We start from the raw sequence: 23,195 nt of genomic DNA, 5'->3' as shown, positions 1-23,195 counted from the left end.
ATGGACTTGTTTGTCCAGCACATCCCACAGATGCTCGATCCTGGTGCCATCTCTTCCCCAGGTATGTGATGCACACACACCTGGCCATCCACATTACGCAAAAGAATATGTGATTCATCAGACCAGGTTGCCCATTTTTCCTGCTTCTAACACATCAACTTTGAGAACTGACTGTTCACTTGCTGCTTAATATATCCCACCCCGTTATTCACGTCACCTGTCAGTGGTTTTAATGTTATTTCTGATCAGTGTATATGTATACGCATATCATGCTTTCATGCTTTTAACTCTTTATTTCTTTATTTCTTTATTTCTCTATCTATCTATCTATCTACACTATATGGCCAAAGGTCTGTGGACACCTGACCGTCACATCCGTATGTGCGTTTGAACATCTCACATCTTCTCTTCTGGGAAGGCTTTCCACTAGATTTTTGAAGTGTGGTTGTGGGGATTTGCCCAATCAGCCACAAGAGTATTACTGATGTCAGGCACTGATGTTGGTTGAGAAGGCCTGGGGCACATTTGGTGTTCTAGCTCATCCCAAAGGTGTTCAGCGGAGTTGAGGTCAGGGCTCTGTGCAGGACACTCAAGTTCTTCCACTGCAAACTTGGCAAACCATGTCTTCATGGAGCTCGCTTTGTGCATGGGGGGATTGTCACACTGGAACAGGTTTGGACCCCTTAGTTCCAGTGAAGGGAAATCATAAAGCTCCAGCATACAAACACATCCTATACAATTGTGTGCTTCCAACTTTGTGGCAACAGTTTGGGGAAGAACCACATATGGGTTTGATGGTCAGGTGTCCACAAACCTTTGGCCATATAGTCTATCTATCTATCTATCTATCTATCTATCTATTTGGCTTATTTACAGTAGAGAAAATCATGCATACAGTGAACTCCTAAACACATCTGCCTAGTTATAAAAATGCTGAGTTGCACAGCACATTTCCTAATAGGATGTTTTAAATGCCATATTACATTTCAGTATCTTTATCTATCTATTAGAAGGAAATTGAGAAAAATAATAGGTTTTTTTATTGATTTTTATTTAACTGTCAATTTATCACAATGGAACATCAGCACAAAAAAGACGTTTTAATATAAAACATGTCCATCGCAACTGGCAATGAAAACCATTCAAAATCTGGGCCATTTAATATCACAAAAGACCAATAACAAGAAGGCCGTATTTTTTTTTAATTCAATATATAATATTCAGTATCTGAATTCCGTATGGAAACATGTTGTAGAATTTAACAAGAATATCTATGTTGTAGTTCAGAAAAACCTACAAAAAAAAGCAAAATACAAACAAAAATTATATATTTAAAAAGTAATGGTCCCTTTTTTGCTGTGATTTGCATATAAGTGTTTTAAAAACCACTTATTTTATACAGCTTTACTCAACATTACAAAATATTAACACCAACATGTGGATTCAAATTTAAAGTAGAAACCATACTACAGAAGAGTGACAGTGAAGTAAGTGCTGCCATCCCCATTTATAAAATCATAGTTCACTGGGTTTATGATAACTCTTAGCTTTGTTCCTTTCTCAAGCCTGACCATTTGACTTAAAGTAACAGACTGATACCAGCGGTCCACACATTGCATCGTGTCCATGCCCTTTACGACATCTCTCCACTCAAGGTAAGAAGGATGGTACTGCTTAATACAGGTCGTCAAAAGCAGATTTTCCTTGCACTCATGTCCAGTAGGTATATAGTAGTACATTTTCAGATTCACAAAGTACAGGCCTTTCTTAGGCACGACAAGGGTTGTGCTGTTGTCCTCCAGTTTGAATATGCTTCTAGTGTTATGATACATCCACCAAATGTAAATGCCCTGCTCATTTAAAGTTGGAACCACTTTCCCATCTGGTCCTCTTGCAGCTTTAAGAGAGGAAGGAAGAATTAGTCTTAGTGGTCAAATTGGCTTCAATTCAAGTACATGAAAATAGATGTTTATGGGAAGGCATAAACAGTTAAGAAGGAAAAAAAAGTGCTTTCTTGTGAGCTTGTACTAGAGTAACTGAGGATTGAGTTGCTTACTCAGTAGATGCACTGTTTCCTTAGCACGTCTAATATTCTTCCGTGGCTTGACACCTGGCTGAACACCTCCCTGGATATCTGCTCAACAAAAGAAAGTCAACCTCCAAAATGTGCACATCATAACAGGTTTAAATTGTATTTCGAATTAATTGAAAACAAAGAACATCCAAATAGTAGAACTTACCCTGGCCCTCTGGTTGCTTCGAAGTATTTGCTGCCTAGAATAAAGGAGAGTAAAGTAAAAAACTTCAAAATGTAGAAAATATTCAAACAAACTTTCTGATATTGTGGGTTCCTAAGAACACTCGGTACAAAATGGGTAATTTTACACTTATATACTAAACCTACATAAGCTTCTGGTCAAAAAGTATGAAAGAAGATCATTATGAGTTAGTTTGGTAGTCTGGGGTATTATCCAGGAAGTCAGTATACTTATACTATTTTGACATACTATAAATATTATTTAGTATGATAGTATCCATTTGGGGACATAGCCATGGAGTTATTTGTGTTAATGCATTATTTAACACCCTCCTCCTGAAAAAAATAAACAGTTTTCAGACATTTATGTATGAAATAATGCATTGCATATGAAGTAGAAATACACTCTCAGAAAAAAGGTATAAAAACTGTACTTTTTTCACCCTGGGGTGGTACAGCATGTGTGTATCTTTTACTGGAAAGGTGCATGTGGTGAATTAATCTAAAAGCTATTTAAAGGTAAATCAGTGTTCCTTATGGGGCAATAATGTACTTCAAATCAAAGGTACACTACTCTGTAGTACCACCTAGAGATGTACCATCTAGAGGCTATCATCACAGTGACAAGGAAAGCTACAGTTTAGTGAAAACACGTGAAAAATAACACGCATACAGCAGTGATTTATTTCTCCTTATGGATAGAATGTTGCATGCGGTTGCATGCGTTTTTTACGCACTCACATCTGGAACCACGCGGTCAGTGATCTAGTGTGCAGTTTGGTACGTTACCTCAGTGACGCGCAGTGATACTTGGAGCCAGAGCATCACGATCAGGAATCCGGCAGCCCAGCGCCATCCCTCCTCGTGCTGCTTCATGTCCCGGCACTGCTGCATTCTCGCATGCAGTATTTCCAACTCTTCCAAGTCGCAGTCCTCGCTTTTTGACTTTGCACTTGTTCTTTAAGTTGCTGTTGCGTGTCCTGCTCTTTTCCATGGTCCTGTTTTTATCCACACTGTTGTCAAATGGACCGCCCCAACGCGTGAACGCGCCCTGCCCCTCCAAAAGTACTCAGAGGAAAACCCGTGACGCGAGCGCGGGACACATGCCAGAGGAACCGCTCTGGGAGCACGTGAAGAGAAAGGGCGTGCCAAAAAATGAATGAGTCTGGCACACACGGATTTCTGACACACGTCAAGTCAAGTATAAGGGGACAGTTTTCACATTAAGCTTTTCTGTCGTTAGTGAAAGAATCCCGGGGGCATGGTGGATTAGTGGTGGCCACGCGCCTCTGGGGTTGCGGGTTCGAATCCCGCCTCTGCTCGGTGTACGTGGAGTTTTGGTGGGTTTTCTCCGGGGACTCCAGTTTCATTCAACATTCCAAAGACATGTCTTGTCTTTGGCATTTCCTGTGATGGGCTGGCACTCTGTCCAGGGGTGTCCCCTGGCTTCCCCATGACCCTGTTTGGGTAAAGGGTACAGAGAATGGATGGGTGGATGAACAAATACATTTCTGAAATTCTCAAGGTGTTGACAATATACATATAAAGAAAAAAATGTTTAGGCTATATCATACTCTAAAGAAGTATGGCTTACCCTTTTGTAAAAAACTTTATAGATTTTTATGTTTTGTTGTATAATTTGGGACAGCATCTTTGGCAATATTATTCTTTTCATATTATCACTGGGTCTTTAATTTCATTCTCAGTGCCACGTTTAAAAAATGTGATTCGTATGTTATGTATACTCATTCATGGCACCACTAAATCAAATTTCAGTAACAGGACTTGAAAAAAAAAAATCATCTCCAAGTTCATCCACATATTCTAGTAGTCTAGGACGTTGGTGTAAGTAACATTCTGCAATTCATTGCTTACAGCAATAACAATTCAACTGAATTGTATTTTATTTATATTGCACTTTTAACAATAGACTTTGTCACAAAGCAGCTTTCCAGAAATCCGGAATAGATTAAGATCTCTAATGATCAAGCCAGAGGCTTGTCCTGAGACAACACGAAACATAAACATTGAGAGCAACCTGACTCCAAAGAGAACCCATCCTCTTACAGGTGACACCAGATACAGTACTGAGTGTGTTGGAAGGATCTCCAGTACAAACATCATGGTCTTTTTTATTTTTATCTTTGTCTGTCTCCTTGGTGCCATTCTATTTTGCAATAAATGTATCATAGTTAGGCTTGGGTTATAAAAAGGCAAGAGCAGATTAGATTACTGTTGTGTGTTTTCCTTCACTGGAAACCCTATTAATATAAAGTACTAATTAACAAGATCAGTGCTTTAATCCCAATACTATCGAAAATGATTAAATTTTAAACATTTGTACATGACATGAACAAACTTTATACTTATTTTGTAACAGTAGTATAGCTTATTCACTGTATATATGCATAAAAAAATTGGGTAATATATTAATCATGACAATTTTACAAATGACAAAACCTTATAAAATCATTTCTATCTCATGCTTTTTGGGGTCAGCTTTATTAGGTACACTATACTAATACTAGGTAGGACCCCTTTTACTCTCAGAACAGCTTTAATTCTTCATTGCATGGATTGCACAAGGTGTTTGAAACATTCTTTTGATATTATGATCTATTTTGACATGATTTGATCATATAATTGCTGAAAATTTGTCAGTTGCTGACTTATGCTGTGAATCTCCCGTTCAGAGCTGATGACTAGGGAGGCCACTGACGTGGTAGAAGTATAAGACAATTTGTGCTTTGTGACATGACACATTTCATGCTTTAATTAGTCTAAATGGGCCTGTTTCATGCAGGTGAATTTGCAGGTTGTTTCACACGTACTTCCACAGCACACGTTTTGTATAATTGCTTAAAGTAGTTTTGAAGTTGAATTCCAAAAGATGAGGTAAGGTAAATCAGAATTAATGGTTTGGTGAAGGGAAGTGTGCATGTGAAACCACCCAGGAAATCACCTGCGCACAGCCTTAAATTGGATGAAGGCCAATACATTTAAGCCAAAAAAAATTATACGCAGTTCACGCTCTCGTTCTCAACATTTCTCATGTAACTACCACTCCAGCACCTTTCTGTTATTATGTTAAATAACTCCAGTGATACATTAATATTTTAAACCAAATTAATCCAAATAGGAAACATAATCTTATTTCTTCTACATTATTTACATTTGTTCACCTTTATTTATTTATATACACCAATTAATTCATAATATAAAGGCCAACTGAAACGTTGTAAAATGGCTGGAACGTGTTCTTGGCTGGCAGGAGTGGAACCTGATGTGGTCTTCTGCTATTTTAGCCCATGTGCCTCAAGGTTCAATGTGAGATGATTTTCTGCTCACCATGGTTGCAAAGAGTGGATATTTGAGTTACTGTAGCCTTCCTATCAGCTTGTCTGGTCTTTCTCCTCTGACCCCTCTTATCAAAGTGTTTCCTCCAGCAAACCTGCCACTCACTGAATGTAATTTTTTTTTTTTTTTACAGCATCTTGTGTAAATTCTAGAAATTGCTGTGCATGAAAATCTTCAGGCTCTAGGAAGAGTCTTGGTGGCTTTTAGAATGATGGAAGTTATACAGATAAGTTATACAGCTAAGTAGCCACACAGCGTGATGTTCCTACCTCTGTACTTCACTGTGAGCACATTGTTCTTGGGATCATATGCGCATCCCTTCTTTCTATAAGCAGCATTGTTGCTAAAGATATATAGCAATAATTACCGCAGTATACTGTTCAAAAAGAGTTCTGAATTGTTTAAATGCTTTTCAACGTGCATCTCTGTGCTTCTTTTTTAGCAGAGGAGTTTTGTGTAGGGTGTAGGAATGGAGAATACATCATTATTCTGAGAGCACACTGTAAAATCTTGCATGGCGCACCTTTCCAGGGATGATTAGTTGTGGTTCCGTGAACTGTCCACCTGCATATTATTGAACCAGTTGTACTGACAGGGATGTTTGATCTTTGCTATGGCTCAGTGGCTTTTTCTAATCAAGCATTTTTTAATAATTTTGTCCCTGAAAACTTTAGGAAGATTCTTCATCTACACCATTATTGTTACTTGTGTGAAATCTTCCCTATGTGAAATATATATATATATATATATATATATATATATATATATATATATATATATATATATTTAATATAGCATCCAAATCATTTTCCCTATCAATTTAGTTTTTTAAACATCTTTGTTTAAGCTTATGAATGCAAGTACAAAGTCAAAAGACATTATGTATGTAAATTTGAATTGGATATATGCACTGGAAGCATATTAAAAAAACAAAAAAGTGTTTGATTACGTAATTCCTCTCATTGTACATAAAAAATATGGTTTACAGCAGTAAAGAACACAGGACAAAAATGAAGCTATTTTCTCAGGCCATTTGAACACCCATGTATGTTTACCTAGGACAGGAAATTGCCCCAGGTAAGTCTCCTCTCAGTTAGAAACTGGTCTTGACTCCAAAAATCAACTCTTGATTACTCATTGCCCTGCCACGTGGTTAACCTACAGGAAACACACCCAACTCTTATTGTTTTGTCTTTTCATATCCTGCAATTCACAGAATGATCATCTTTGTACAAAACAACTTTACCAAAAGTGTTAGTCATCTGCAATGCTGTAATTGCACTTAGCTGCTCCTGCCTATTTTATTACAGGTAGCTAAAAAAAAAAGTATTTCTTTACTTGTATGAACAAATGGCACGTACGTTGTACGAACATGTCTGTTTAATTAGCAATATGAAATCTTCTGTAATGACACTTCCTCTCTGCCACACATACTCCCAAAATTACTATTTATATTTTGATAATTAAAATCACTCAATATTATTTAAGTTGAAGTTGCAGCTGTTTAAGTAATAATATATAAGCCTGTGAGTAATGCTTTCTGAGTGGTATGTAACCTGTAATTTAAAATACAGGAGCAGAGAAATCATTTAGAGGCGACTGAACTCTTGAGGAATTTGGGAAAATTTGGGGTCATGAGTAGCTATGGGAAATTTGCTCTAAAACTGATTTTATCAAGTAATATAAACTGCTGCATGGACGAGGAAAAATAAGAGAAAATGGGTGTGTTTCCTGTAGGTTAGACATTTGGAAGAACAATGGGGAAGTAAAAGGGTGACCTGGCATGAGAGTAATGAGATAATAAAGCTCATGAGAAATACATTACCTGGTGACTTATATTTCCCATTCTGGGTAAACATGTCTGTGTCTTGTAATGTGTTGAGCACTCTTCCCCATAAATAATATTTCACCTCAGTTTATTAAGTTGAATAACATTTGTTGTTTTTACGGCTTGCTCACTTCTTCTGGTAAATGATTGAACAAATATGATGCGATCTATTTCTTTAGACAATTATGCTGGATTAAAATATATATATATATATGTGTATATATATGTGTATATATATATATATATATATATATATATATATATATATATATATAGGCAAATACAGTCTATTTATATTTATTTATATTCATTCATTCATTCATTCATTCATCTTCAGTAACCAATGAGTTGTGGTGGATGCAAAACCAGGGAATCCATCACAGGTATATTGAATAAGGTTCACCTACAGGGTGAGGGATACTGTATGTTTTGTATAAAACATATTTTTGCACAGATGTTCCATTGTACTCAAGCATGTGGCAAGGTGTTCTCACTCACTCACTTTCAGTATCCGTTTTATTCTGGCCAGAGTTGTGCTGGATTCGGACCCCATTTGGACGCAAAGCAGGAACACACCCTGGATGGGACGTCAGTCCATCATAGAGCAATTTAGTCTAGCTAGTCTGCCTACTGGTATATTTTTGGGAGGTGGGAGGAAACTAATGCAAGAACACAAGAAGAACGTGGAGAGAAACTCCACAGAGACAGAGACAGAGCTCAGGATCGAACCTGGGACCCAGGAGGTATGATCTGTTAAATTCTTAATTTTCATCCAGTTTTACTGAGTTAAACTATATTTTCAATGTAAATGTTTTAAGGCTTGTAAAATTTAGCAGCGTGTGTTACTCTTACAAATACAAAAAACTATCATTTTAGTAACATTTAACAATACTGTTCAATAACTCATAGCTAGGGCTCCCCAGCCACATTCCACAAACTTTTGCAAAGCCTTCCCTGAAGAATGGAGGTTATTATAACAGCAAAGGATGTTTAACAAGCACGTTATAGTGTTAAGGTCAGGTGTTCTCATACTTTTGGCTATATACTATAATAATACTTAAGTCACTACTATTGACTACTAATGAATACTGTATGATTACTCAGTAGATAATAATAAAGTAATGGTTTGGTAGTTCATTATGAACTATACTATAATTACTGAGTGTAAAATAGCTCATGAAGAACTATTAACGAACTACTAATGAAACGGAACCACACTGAAGAACTACTAGCTGATGCAAAGTAGCCTCCTCCAATACACCAGTATCTGTAATATAAATGTCTTTTATCATAATAATTATTATAGTCAGAGTAGGCAAACGTCAACTCCATATTCACCACTCTCCCTTCTGAGCTCTCCTTGTGGCAGTATGAGCCAATATGCACACTGCACACAAGGTAAATCACTACCATCTATTACTCACCTCCCACCATTCTTTTGAAGTACATGTATCAGTGTTCCTTCTGAAAAATCACAATCACATATAGATGGCTTACATAAATGCATCACTCTGTGTACTGTATGTCTTATTTCCAACACTGATTGAGTAAGCAATCTGTATATGTCAGAGAATGACTGAAGTGATACAGTTCATCCCAGTTGTAAAGAGTGGTTATTTGAGTTACTGTAGCCTTCCTGTCAGCTCAAACCAGTCTGGCTATTCTCCTCTGACCTCTCTCATCAACAAGGCCTTTCTGTCAACAGAACTGCCACTCACTGGATGTTTTTTGTTTTTCACACCACCGTGTGTAAACTCTAGAGACTGCTGTACATGAAAATCCCAGGAGATCAGCAGTTTCTGAAATACTCAAACCACCCCATCTGGTACCAAAAACCATGCCACAGTCAGAGTCACTGAGAGCACATTTTCCCCATTCCGGTGTTTGATTTGAATATTAACTGAAGCACTTGACCTGTATCTGCATGATTTTATGCATTGTGCTGCTGCCAAGTTTGGCTGAGTGAATAATTGCAAGTATTTGTAGGTGCAAAGGTGTTCCTAAAAAGTGTCTGTCAGGCACAGTCATGTTTTGACAGCATTAATAACCAAAGCAGTATGACCTAAAAAACATGACTGTGCATGACTTCAGTACAAGCGGTCTGATGTATTACAGAAATAAGCCTTTCTTTTTTGGCTGGCAAATAACTGAAATATTTTTACCAGTTTCTCCAATACTCAGTCAACACAGGCTTGCACAAGAAGAGCTTGGAAACTTTTTTTTATAGCTAAATTTATATAGTATCTCAAAAATGCAGGATAAATAAGGAGCACTAAATAAAATATAGCTACATGCAGCTAATGAGGGGTCAGGCATTAGATAGCACCACCTTGGGGTCAAATGACACCAATATTTTCGTCCTCCTTCAGGACATGGTCCTCAACATAGCTTTCAATTTTGTGTTTATACAATCAAGCACTGCAGACATATGACCTCACATTATTTTTGTGGCTGTTTCATCATCAATGTCCACCATATTACATTGCAGATTTCAAAATCAATATGTCTTTCAAGCCACAGTCTCCAAGAAATCACATGACAAATTAAGACATTATGGTTTTAGGTCAAGAGTTGAAGAGTTGAAGTTGAAGAGTTGCAGTTGAAGAGTTAAGAGCACTTTTTTAAAATTATTTTACAGACTGAAATCTTTGTAAACGCTGAGATTATTCAATAAGATAGGAGTTTTATTGTTACCTTAACTGTACAGTTTTGGTATTGCTGGATTTCTGTTTATTCTAATTTTTTTAAGTGCAGTTAAAGCAATATTTAGTGTGTACATATGATTGAGATTTTGTATGCCTACACACTTTCGACAGACTTTATATTGGTAAAAATACACTAAAAAAATAGAAATTCATAGCAATAATTTAAAAATGCACAATTTCTCCTACAGACCAAATGAGCCAAGACATCTGTTAAAATATCAGAGATCAGTGTGCTTTGTTTTTTTAAGAAAGGCAAAGGCCTCAACATTGCTTTTTTCGACTTGTCTACAAGCATGTATTATATAATCATTGGACTTGGTTTGACTTGGTTTTATCATTGGACTTGGTCATGATTTGTGAATTCATATATGTGTTTTCAAAATATGACCTTGCTTCCTGTTACACCTTCACAGTCAAATTTGTTTGCATGCTATAATGGCTTTGAGTCATTCGGCATCACATCAGAAATCAGATGACACCAGAATTATTCATTTATTCCAAATGCTTCCAGAGTAAATAGCAAAAGCATAGGATTTCATGGTTTAGTGCCCCTTGTGCTCAAATGATGTGAAAATTTTGGGGGACCCCGGGGGTGCCACCCCAGTAAGTATTCTCAAGTTCCATGTTGATCCATCAAGCCGTTGTCAAGACATGGCCTCACTTCCTGTTTGGCTGCTTCACTGTTAAATTCATTTGTATGATAGAAGTGAACGCTTTTGAATATCAAAAAAGCTTCTGATAACATTTGTGAAGATTAGTCTCAATATCATCTCAGCCAAATTTGGTGAAAATTGAACAAAAAGTGTGGGCTGTGAAAACCTTTAAATCTTTTTTTTTTTTTTTTTTTTTTAAAAACTGAAAATGGTGGAAAATCCAATCAGTGAAAAATGATATCTTGTGGTCCATTGAAATTGGCATAAGCCAAGGATTAATGCAAAAAAAGGATTTAATTCCTATGTCAAATACTTCAAAAGTTATAAGTAAATGTAAGTTGAAATTTGACCCAGTGGTGGCACTAGAGGCATTGAGGGGAGGAGGCCAAATCTGTTGAAATGACTACTGGCACTATGCCCAGTCAGTGTGCCAAATTTCACAGCTTTTTACCATATGGTTGTAGGAGCTGCCATAGACTTCCAACATAGAATAATAAGAAGAAGGAGGACAAAACAAAAACAATTGGGTTCCATCACCTTCATTGCTTGACCCCTAATAAATAAATGAACACTAACATGCTATACTGGCAACTGAATTATATTGGTGGTGACGACGTGAACTTTGTGAGGTACTATAAGATTAGATCAGCTTTATTCCTGTCATATCATAAACAAATATTTTATTAATAATAAGAAAAAAGGGGGGCTTTCCTATTTTGAGTAAAATGGAAAGAAACAATACAAGTACAGTTTATGGAGCTTCTCGAGTCATTGTATGATCCTGTGTAAAGGATATTTTTACATATAAAGTTATGCCTGATGTATAATGTGATCAATTTTCAATGCAAATCTAAAGGAAAAAACACATCCACAAAAAAACAAGATATGAGAGTTTAGAGATCAATCTAAAATCTAGTTTAATTTCTTAGAAATGTAATCTCAAGTTAGGATCTACAGAGAGGAGTGTTTTCAACCTATGAATTCACTGTGTCACCCCTCCTACCTGCCTGGATATCCCCATGTGCATGTGTGTGTACATGGTGAGACCTTCCATTGTCACAAAGTGACCTATGACACAATATTTGCCATAAATGCCAAATGTTATACTACAGTGCCATCATTCCCATTCTCATTTTTTCCTTTTCATGCCACACTGTATGAACTATAGCTGTCCAGTCCTCCAAAGAAGCTAGAGCTGTCTGGTCCTCTTATTCTTTTCTAGCTCAGTAAGTGTTTAATTATACATTTAAATTTTTTGTAGAACGCTATGAGGATCCCATTTTTTCCCTTGTTAGGCTTACTGCCCTACATTTAGCTTGCCACTCACCATGTTCTGTTTGTGAACATTCATCTTTGTGGGCTTTGCCTACACTAAGTAACTTTCTATTCTCCATACACTAGTCTCATTTTCCACAAAGTCAGTTGTTTCCACTACATTTCCCCCCCTCAGTGTCTTCCCCTCATACCAAACAAACTATTTGATTAGCAGATAACTGTCAGAGTTCCTGTGTTATTCAGAACCTGCACTGGTCAACTGAGAAATTACTATGGAATTATTGCTGTATGATACTGGATTTATGATAAATACTGCTGTCATACATCACCATGTGACTGTATTGAAAGATACAAACAGTAGTTACACAGGTACATACAGTACTGCTACACAATGCATAACTGTAATACAATAAGGTCTAATTTGTTTTGATGACCTCACGATGACTGTTTTGAAATCTGTTGCCAGGTTAACTTGTTTTTATACCTGCGTGAAACAAAACCTCACAGGAATAGACAACAGGATACGTGTGATCCACTGTTTTAATTACAAGTCTGATTGAAAACTAACCATGTACTTGTTACCTGATTAGTTTGAAATTATAACACATGCTTAATCCACATACACAAATTCACAGATATTATATATTATATATTTTTATGTATTACATCTATAACATTTATCAGATGCCCTTTTCCAAAGTAACTTTACAGAGGTGCTTTGTAGCCTCTATGAAAAACACATCCCCATGCTAGTTCAGTAGGCCAGGGAGTACCATCAGTCTAAAAACTCTGTTGTGAAAAGTAAAGAGAAGACAAGGATTTTATAATAGATAACCCATGCGCTAATTCAAGTGCTTGATGAAGATGTAGGTCTTTACACTTCATTTGAAGACAGCCAGTGACTCAGCTGTTCGGACTGCTAGGTGAAGCTCATTTCAGAGAAGAGTCTTGATGCATGTCTTCCAAGTAACTTGAGGGATGGTGGATCCAGTCGAGCCATGCTAGAGGCTCAAAGGTAACGTGGCTCAGAGCAGGGTGTGATAAGTGCTTTAAACTGGAATTAAGCATGGGCTTTGATGCTGTCATTCCAAAACACAAATCATTCCTTTGTAGTTTTTGACTTTGGCTCAATTTGCATCCTAAAGACATATTTCTGGCTGACTGGAACAGATACTCCTCAGGAAGTTGCTTGAAAGCTTTCCAGTTCCTCCTGCTGAAACACAACCTCAGAGTGTGATGCTACCACCACCATCCTTGATGGTAGGAATGGTGTTACTTGGGTGATGGGCTGTATTTGGTATGTTTTAAGAATAAATATCTCAACTTTATTCTCATCACACTACAAAATCTTTTTCTAAAAGCTCTCATATTAACTCTCAGTGTCATATCTACCCTCTTGCACACTTCTCTGACAATTTCCTTTCTTGCTCCTGTGCTCAGTTTGGAAAGATGGCCTGATCTTGGCAGTGTCTGCATTGTGCCATACTTTTTCCACTTTGTGTGGAAATGGATTTCACAATGCATCTATGGAGGTTCAAAGCTTTGCTGATCTTTTTAGAACCTTCTTCAGCTTTTTTTCTCCTAACAAGTTTATCTCAAAGCTTCACGGCCAATTCCTTGATCCTCATGAGACCAGGACTATTCTGAGCTGCTATTTTAGCTGTAAGACCCCCAAAGTCAGTGATATTTACTGTGCAGGTGGATTTGAAATTAACACAGTACCTTGTTTAACATATTTAGTGTGAGTGCTCAAGAAAATGAAATACTAGTCCTAATTTAGACTCTTAAAAGAAATTGTGATAAATACTTATCAATTAAGCAATTTTTAGATTTTTCTTTTTAAATAGTCTTTTTTAATACTTCTTAGTCTTAGGCTAAGTCTTGGGCAACCTATTATTATTTTTTTGTTTGTTTTTGTACAAATTTGTTATAGATGTTTCTAGATGTTGACTTCTGCATTATTGAGTCAGTACAAAAAAAATATGTATATTTCCAAACATTACTTTCCAACAAAAAATTAAATGATGCAGAAAAAGGCTTGGATGTCAGTAACAAAAGCAGCATATTATGTAACAGGTCACTTGTCAGACAAAAAAAAAAAGAAGCAAGTGCGAGAGTCAGAGTCTCCAGACTCTCCAAGATGCTGAGTAAAACTTACTAGCTAATTTCCTTCTAAGTGTACCTGCGAGTACTATTTAAAAAAAAAAAAAAAAAGTGTTGTCACACCAAATATTGACATTGTTTAGTTTATTACTGTTTACTGCTCATTATAGTATTTTTCGTATGTAGAAACATTTACTTTCATCATTTCTGAAGCCTTCTTTGATTTATGACGTTTCTGTGAATGTGCACATGTTTTTGTTCTTGTGTCTGTGTAACCAAATTCATCTGCTTTCTCTTTTTTTTTTTATTGGCACTATAAAAAAAAAGGCATTATGTTTATTACTCAAGTCCATCTTTCCTTGTTTTACAAAGCATGACCACTCCTTTAGTCACAGTAAAAGTGATTACAACACTTTGGCTTTGAATTTCACAAGGCAGGAATTTCCCTTTAAGAGACAATAATTACAACAATATCCATGTGAAAAATCAATTGACTCATTCATAAATGGTTACCTCATCTTCAGCAGCAACTACTGCAATCACACACATTGTTTCTGTATCTGTTGTTTTGTTGCTGTGCAGCATTTATAACCTTTTATGTTTTTGTTTTTTTTCAACTGCCACAGCAATTGGTTTCATTTTCGTTTTAGGGTTGCACCCTTCTTATTGTACCCTTCATTTGATTTAGTTTAATAATGGCTATTAAAAAAAGACTATTTTTGCTCATAATATATTACATTAAATATACTACATGGCCAAATGTACCATATGTGGAAAAACAAGATCAGGAAGATTTATCTCATTATGGACTGAGGACGCAGATTCCTGAGTGCTAAAGGACTTTGGGAAAGATCTCACTCTTGTCAATGCAGCCGGTTGACCTGGTTTGGAGTGTACAATTTTTTATTTTATTTGTTTTCTCTTTTTTTCAAATAGAGTGAAAGTTAAAAAAAAAAAAATCAACATGTTGACTCAATATTTCCTGTTTTTCCTGTTTCCTGTGTGCTAATGATTGAGATCAAGTGTTTCTGCCATACCCACTGCTAACAGGTGCATAAAATCAAGCACGTAGCCATGCAAACAAACACTCCGTAAACAAACACTGGCAGTAGAATGGGTTGTACTGAAACTCTGTGACTTTAAACATGGAAGTGTCATAGGATGCCACCTTTGCCAAGTTCAGGAAAAATCTATCCTGCTAGATGTGCCCTAGTCAACTATGAAATGGAAGCATCTAGGATCAACAACAATATATAGGATCAACAACAGCTCCGCCACACAAACTGACAGAGCAGGGCCGCTGAGTGCTGAGTGCTGAAGCTCATAGTGTGTAAAAATTGCCTATCCTCTGTCGCATCACTCACCGGAGTTCCAACCTGCCTCTGAGAGCAACATCAGCACAAGAACTGTGTGTTGAGAACTTCATGAAAAGGGTTTTCAATGGCCATGATGACGTACACAAGCCTAAGATCACTATGCACAATGCCAAGCGTCAGCGTAGAGTGATGAGTGATGAATTACGCTTCTCTAATTTTGGCTGGATACTTCCACTTTTAATTGAGTAAAATTTGACACATTATCTATACTATCAATTATGTATTATGTATGTTTATATATTTCTGTAAAGCTGCTTTGGGACAATGGCCATTGTTAAAAGCCATACAAATAAAATTGAATTGAATTATATATATGAGTTCTTAGTATTTTTTTCACCCCTGGCAATTTATTACAGAAACTGTTAGGTTATCACAGTTATACAGTAGATAGATTACTAACAGCATTGAATGTTAGCAAGATTTTAGCTCTACATAATGTAGGCGAGCATGGGAAACAACCTAACGCAGGGCAAAATGTAACAGTTTTTTTTTATGTTATTATACAAGTTCGAGCAGCCTGTACTTCTGAACCCATTATCATATTTGCAAACAATAGTCTGCAGCCAAGTTTCAGATTGATTCACCTGTGTTCTTAAGAAATCTGTCAAAACGTGATTTCAGGGCATATAAGTAGTTTTTTTTACAGGTTACTGTGTGGTGTGTGTAAATTACAGAATCCAATGTTATATTACATTAATCACCATCTTCTTGCCTACAACATAGCAGTGTTTTGAAACAAGTGACCATCCAAGACAGGGTTAAGTACAACCTCTATACTGCAGGGTTAGTTGTTATGCGGGGTTAAAACGAAGCCACCTTTCGTAAAGAAAGGCAATGAGTTCACAAAAGAACCAATTTCTTGAATTTTTTTATTCGTATAGTGAGACACCAACTAAGAAAAAGCTTGTGTGGTAAAGATTTGTGTCTTCTGTGAGGGATGGGAGGAAAAACTGTGCACTGAAGGGTATAAACACTACGTTTGTCATACTGTGTTGATCTGATCGCTGTATTGTTAAGAACACTGGTCAGGCAATTTTACATTGCTGCCAATGCACAAGTAATTTATTTCCCATGTTTGCATAGAGTTAAAAAGATGAGAAAAAATTTTAAAACATTTTTTTATTTGCTGCCCTACCTTGTTAACAAAAAAAATGTGTCAATGTTTGACACAGTCTCATGTTAGTATTCATATATCATTTGACATATGATTAGATAGATAGATAGATAGATAGATAGATAGATAGATAGATAGATAGAGAGATAGATAGATAGAGAGATAGATAGATAGATAGTATGCAGTTTGAGTAGAAAATACATTTGTTATACAACATAGAATTGTATTGAATTAACTTTGTTGGAACTAATTTATCAGGCTTTTATAGCAAGTGTTACACCCAACACTCTGTTTGTTACAATTAACCCTACCCATGGGCTACAATTACAATATATTTTTTTGAATCCATTTATTTCTGTAAAGCTGCTTTGTGACAATGTCCATTGTTAAAAGCGCTATACAAATAAAATTGAATTGCTAATTGAACTGAATTGTAACATTGCACATCCAGTCACTTTCAGTAGCATTGTACATGAACAGTAGGTGCTAGAAACTAAGTTCAAGTGTTCATTTTATTTTTTAGCAGAGATGTACATGTTGCTTGTATAAAAACATGACTATTCTAACTTAAATATTTGGTAAATTATTTCACGAAAATGTGTTCGGTTGTACCCCGCTCTCCCCTATATTCCTGTATATGGTTATGCATTTTATGTTTGGGTTTTGTATTTTATTATGGCCTACTTACATTAATATCTGACAGTATATTTTTTAGTAAGAGTATATGTTTACATGATTAGTTGGCTACTATGCTTCCATTCTTGATTTACGATTAAGTTATGGGATTTTAAATATATTATTTATATTTGTAGAATTAATACTGGTTATAAAACATGTTTTAATCTACTGGAACATTGAGTATACCAAAATATGTTTCATATATTTAACTACTTCAAGTGTTCTGGTAGGCCATTTTAGCTTGCAATGCAAACACAATATGCCAAATACACTAGGCTATGGAATTTTACTGTTTTGCTCATATAGCTATAAAATATTTATATAATACTATATTATAATTATATAATACTATTATTATATAATATAAGAATAATATCAAATATAACAACAATAATAATAATTAAATGGAGGTTGTTGTTATCAAAATTACACATTTTTAATATTACTGCCACCATTGTCCGAAGTGTCCATTGGATTTTCCTGATAACAATATTGACTCATCATTTACAGTGCAGACACATTTATTCTGATAGCACAGTTTAAAGGCTAACTGACTCACTCTGCTTAACTGGGGTGAACATATCAATGTGGCTACACCTCCAGCTCCAAGGATATCTGAGGCATACTGCATGACTAATATGATAAACAGAATTTTGGCTCTCAAAAAAGGATTCTGAACAGAAGGCATTTCAATAAAGCTCTCTTTATTATGTTCAAGTTTCAGTCATTCAGTATGCATTGCTTAATTTTTTTCTTTTTAAACAAGCATCAGTTACACAGATGAAGAAAGAAAGACTAAAAATGGGAGAGTAATGGTGTTCACAGGGTAGTAACTGGAGAACATAAATGAAATATCACATTAAATATAATTGGACCCATTCTGAGAAACATTTACAAACTATAGTCCCATAAACCACACGTAATGCATATCTTGCCAAAGTTACAGTCACACCGAATTCAAATGAAGACACTTCTTAGATAGCCAAGGTCTAAACCAGTTTTTCCTGCCACTTTAAAACAACCTAGTTTCAGGCAATAAAATAAAAACACACAAAAACACACAAACACTACCAATTTCATCACAACATGATGTAAATAAGCTAATGTTAGTGTTCTTTAAATAGCTTCTTCTAACTGGGTGAGATGCAGATAGAAAGAAAAATTGGTTTTAAAAAAAAATAACACACACATAAAATGTTATTTAGGACACAAGGGAATATTTCGTAATCCAGATGCTTTTTTAAGGCTACACAGGCAGAATATTTTAAACTGAATGTTTAAATTAGACATCAAATTGGAAGAGTTAGCCTTTAGACCTCATACGATTGACAATTATTTTTCTCTGAACAGATTATGTCTATACTCTCACTAAATTTTGTCATCAGTGGGATTTCTCCAATTTAGTATGAAATGTATCCAGGTTATGTGTTTTGCAAAAAGCAATTGGAAATTGTAAATGGATCAAGGAATGGAAAAGGTAATACGGAATGTACATGGGAAGGGAATTTCCAACTGTTATCATTTTCCTTTGTGACTCACCCTTCAAGTGAGTACACTCTCCCTAAATTCTCAAAGGGAAAAGAACAATGGAGGAAAAAGTAGAACGATGCCCAGTGTCATATTGCTTGTTGGGAGGTTTGTGGTGGAAGCAATATTAAACCATAGCATTGTTGAATTCTCAAATTTGATTAGTCACAACAATTAATTCCTTTATGCCAAATTAGCCACATAATCTAATTATAAACAGATAAAAAAAAAACGTTATTTAACAAACAAAAACAGTAAGGAGATGTTTATTTAACATTTACAGAAGGAGTCTCCAGTGCCAGTAACAGACAGAGGTAAAGCGGATAAAGTGAAGGACGTTGCACTGCGGTTTCTCAGTAACAAGCTGCACTTTTTCTGTCTTATTAATTTCAAGTAAAAGGGGGGAGCGACTGTTTATATCTGATCTAGTGTGTTTTGTGGACTTAAAGGTAGCTCTAAACTGATTAGAAATATAAATATCGTACTTAAATAAGGAAAAACTGTAATAGTTGGCAAATTGCAGTGGTATAAGAGCTGTACTTCAGGCATGCATTTAGAGGAAAATAATCAGCTTTGAGGTGGTTGATTATTTTCATTTTACATTTTACCCAGGCTCCATAGTGTTTTATTCCTTTAATAAATATTTATAATGGATTGACATGAAGGGTGATCCACTATATAACTACCATATAATAATATGTCTCTTATTCTGATTTGACTAAACTGTAACTAAACCGCGGTGGCAAACAGAGGTAAAGAAAAACAAGCTAGTTGGTAAATTAATTTAAAAGGAAAGACAAGGCAATTAGAAAATCTAATATTTCAATTTTTTTCTATTACCTTTTCCATTTCTACATGTAGAGTTCCTTGATTCCTAGTTAGTTTTTGAACTCTGATGGTATTTAGCACTCTTTGATAATCAAACTGCGATTCAAATACTTAACATTTTTTCAATTTTTGAAACAGAAAACCTGCAGTGTCGATAATAATCACAGGAATATCTCTGATGTGCATAGGGGATGCACAAAGACACAGGTGTCACATGACGCAGACCAGAAGCAGGATGTTTCTGCATCATATTTACGTTCTACATCTATATTTTTGCAGTGTCTTGGAAGCTGAGATCTTTAAACATATCCTTATGAAATGCCTCACAGTAAGCTGACTTCTTAGGCCTTTTTAAATGTATGGGTTAGGAATGAATGAGCTGAACCTAGCTAACACAAAATATATGAAGTCCCAGAGTGTTCAGGTCTGTTTGAATAGTTTTGCTCATGCAAATTTTCCATTACGTTCCCACAAACTAATTTTGACCCCAACAATACATTGGGGAATACAGGAATACATTGAAACGGTGTCTGTAAGGGTACCTTTGCATCTTCCCATCTTCCCATGTGCAAATACCTGTCTGTGCATGGGTGTTTGTGTTTGTGTTTGAGCATTTAACTTAGCAACTCCAGGTACGTAACCGGCACCTTGCCTTTCTGATTCCCCCGCTCTCCGATGAGCCAGTCTGGATCCATGCCTGGGACTGTGTAGACTGTAATGAGCTGAAGAGACAGAGCATGGGACAGTCACAGTCACATATCAACCCACTCTTTCCATAACAGTCATTGCAAAGTTATTCAAATAATTAATAAACAGAGACAGAAAAAGAAACAAAGCTATTGTTTTGATCCCGGAAAGATCTGTAAAACATACTTTAAATAGAAAGGACGTGACCTAGACCCTGTTTGGATCAATTCCAAAATCCAATCACTTCATCTTCTGGTTACAAAAATAATTCCACATAAATCTTACAAACTTAACCACACGTTCTTGAGACATCGCACGAACGAGAATCGGACAGATGTACAGACAACCTGAAAACATAATGCTTCAACCACCTACTGGCAGAGGAATAAAGAGCAAACCATAGGTGAGACTGGCTACGAAAATCTCACTGAGACAGCATGAGAAAGAAAACCTTAAGAGACAAATGGGAAGCCATCCTCTTCTACGTGACACCAGACAGTAAGATTAGAAATCATTACTCTTCTACAACGCTATACTATTGAGTCAAACAGTACCAAGTGTGTTGAAAGGATGTTCAGTATAGCGCCCTGGGATGAGCACAGGAAAGTCTTATTTTATAAGTCTTATATTATATGATTATAGCAGCAGTTCTGTATCTACAAATCTACAGTATCCAGATGAGACTTGGTCATAAATGGTTTTTGGGAAGTGCAAATCTTTAGAGTATCCATGTGGGACCATCTACGGCAATATGAAATTTGAAAAGATAACAGACTTTTTAATCAGTAAACAATGAGGCTTGACGAGATTTGATAAAGCTGTACTCAATGTGTTGGTTATGTTTTTTTGAAAGCCATCTGCTTTATCTGAAGCATCTATGTTCCAAGTGTGGAATGTGCATGTGATTGTGCGTATGTATGCTGATTTCTCCGCCTTGTTTGCGTCAACGTTATGCTGAGAAGTACAGCCTAGCCTGCGCAAATTTTGTGGGCAATTTGGGTGAAATTTGCTATGCAAGTGAGAACCACAGCCGTGAGATAGTTTCTTTTAAATCCTATTGGTTACATCTGCACATTTTGGGCTTACGACACACATACACAGGCTACACACACTCAGCCCACCTCGTCAGCTAGCAGCGAGAGTTCGCTTGTGTCTGCAGCGTCGTAGTCATACAGCACTTTGGCCTTGCGTGTGCCAGTGGCTGGAGGCTTCACCTCCTCAATTTTCAGTGTGTCCAGAGAGCTGGAAGAGGCAGCAGGAGGGGAGACCCCAGGCACAGCAGCACTGGACAGAGTAGAGGAAGTGGAAATCGCTGATGCGGAGGGGTTAGCAGCAAAGGCATTGGGAAACCTACACAAGAAAAGCAGAATTGCAATTATTATAGGAGCATGTGGCTCGACAAGCAAGCTACGTGCCAAGAGGTTTTGAGTAATATGGCAATGAACTTTATTAGCAAAGCAAAAAAATGTCTGTGAATGGGTACCACACAGTTTTGAGCAGAGCAGACAGAGTAAAAACTGATCAAAACGTCTTACGCCGCTTAAATATTATCTTTAATAGAGAGTGAGGGCGGCCGACCTGAGCGTGCAAAGCAGTATCAGTGGTCACCTCGCGCTCATTTTTAATGACCATCCTCACTGCTCTGGATGTTCAGCTCGGCCTATCGCTAAACATATCGTTTAAAACATCTTAAACAGAAATCTCAGCATGAACATGTCATTGCAAGCAACATTCAGCAGCAACCAACATGAATAGAGCTAAATAAAATGTCCCACTATTGCTTAATACTAAGGAGGTTACTCATTTTAGTATCAGCATCAGGTTTGGAAAGTACCTAAAAAAAAAAAAAAAAGATATCTGAAAATATTTATTGATGCATCTCTAGTGATGTTGGTCATGCTTTTCAAGCCATGGCATGGCAAATGAAATTAACAAAGCATAAATACTGAGAACTACCATTCATTCATTTATTTACACTTTACAGCTTTATACAGGAGTGTATTTTTAGAAATACAGTGATAGAAGCACATTTGTCAAGAATTATTCTGGTGCTGCATGTTTGAGAAAGGAAATTACTTACGTATCCCCATTTGCACTGAAAGCCCAAACGGAAGAGAGAGAGGGGAAATCATTTCAGTCAGAGCACAGCCATATTCCCATTTTAAAATTATCCCATTTTATAAATAACTTTCCCAGGTCACTAGACATATGGTGTTAATTATACCACAGTTTGTTCAACAGAAATGGATAATCCCTCACTTAAGGATGTCACATATAAGGAAATCTAGGCATAGCAGAGGGGAAGGAAGTAAACTATTAAACAGTTTATTTTTACTTGAGTCAGTCAATCAACCGTTGTGCATTCTCGCTACAGAAGTCCATTCAAGAGCAAAAAAATGTAAAAAGCTGGTGGCTTGACATGTCTTAACTTATTGTAATCTACAAAACTCACACAGAAAAGCCTAGGAAGTACTATTTGGATTCCACTGAGTAGTTACCGGGTGGTACACATTACTAATAATAATAATAATAATAATAATAATAATAATAAGTTTATTATTATATTTAATAAGTTTATTTTATATAGTGCCTTTCTGCAAACTCAAGGTCACTTTACAATATGAAAATAGATAAACATGACAGCAGACAAAGAACAAAGTAAATAAACAAGAAATCCACGGCATGAGTCAGATCATACAGTCAGAGATCAGAAAAACAAGAAAGAAAAAGATGTGTTTTAAGGTGGGTTTTGAAATCCTGTCATGAAGAAAGATCACGTATGTTTTTGGAAAGAGAATTCCAGAGTG

At 36.2% G+C, this 23,195-nt stretch overlaps 2 protein-coding genes across 7 annotated transcripts in view; both read right to left on the bottom strand.

Annotated features, from left to right (window-relative positions):
* Positions 1-975: 975 nt before the first annotated feature.
* On the bottom strand, positions 976-3,488 carry LOC113531275 (tumor necrosis factor). Its single transcript, XM_026921878.3, has 4 exons — positions 3,047-3,488; positions 2,241-2,274; positions 2,057-2,134; positions 976-1,897 (listed from the first exon to the last, which is right to left on the bottom strand). Exons 1-4 carry the CDS (start codon positions 3,149-3,151, stop codon positions 1,467-1,469), a joined length of 648 nt encoding a protein of 215 aa, XP_026777679.3. The 5' UTR covers positions 3,152-3,488; the 3' UTR covers positions 976-1,466.
* Positions 3,489-18,033: 14,545 nt separating this feature from the next.
* The window catches only part of sh3glb2b (SH3-domain GRB2-like endophilin B2b), a 37,540-nt gene continuing 32,378 nt past the window's right edge, over positions 18,034-23,195 (bottom strand). For 4 of the 6 annotated variants that reach the window (XM_026921868.3, XM_053230467.1, XM_034300610.2 and 1 more), the window contains 3 exons: positions 22,469-22,483; positions 21,510-21,738; positions 18,034-20,423 (listed from right to left, as the gene is read on the bottom strand). In XM_026921868.3, the coding sequence (XP_026777669.1) occupies positions 20,316-20,423; positions 21,510-21,738; positions 22,469-22,483 (352 nt within the window). In that variant the 3' untranslated portion in view covers positions 18,034-20,315. The remainder of the gene's footprint in view (positions 20,424-21,509; positions 21,739-22,468; positions 22,484-23,195) is intronic. The other 2 variants (XM_026921871.3, XM_026921877.3) reach the window with 1 other exon arrangement.

This window comes from Pangasianodon hypophthalmus, chromosome 27, assembly GCF_027358585.1.
Source record: "Pangasianodon hypophthalmus isolate fPanHyp1 chromosome 27, fPanHyp1.pri, whole genome shotgun sequence".
NCBI classification, from domain to species: domain Eukaryota; kingdom Metazoa; phylum Chordata; class Actinopteri; order Siluriformes; family Pangasiidae; genus Pangasianodon; species Pangasianodon hypophthalmus.
This window is presented reverse-complemented; position numbering and strand designations above follow the sequence as displayed.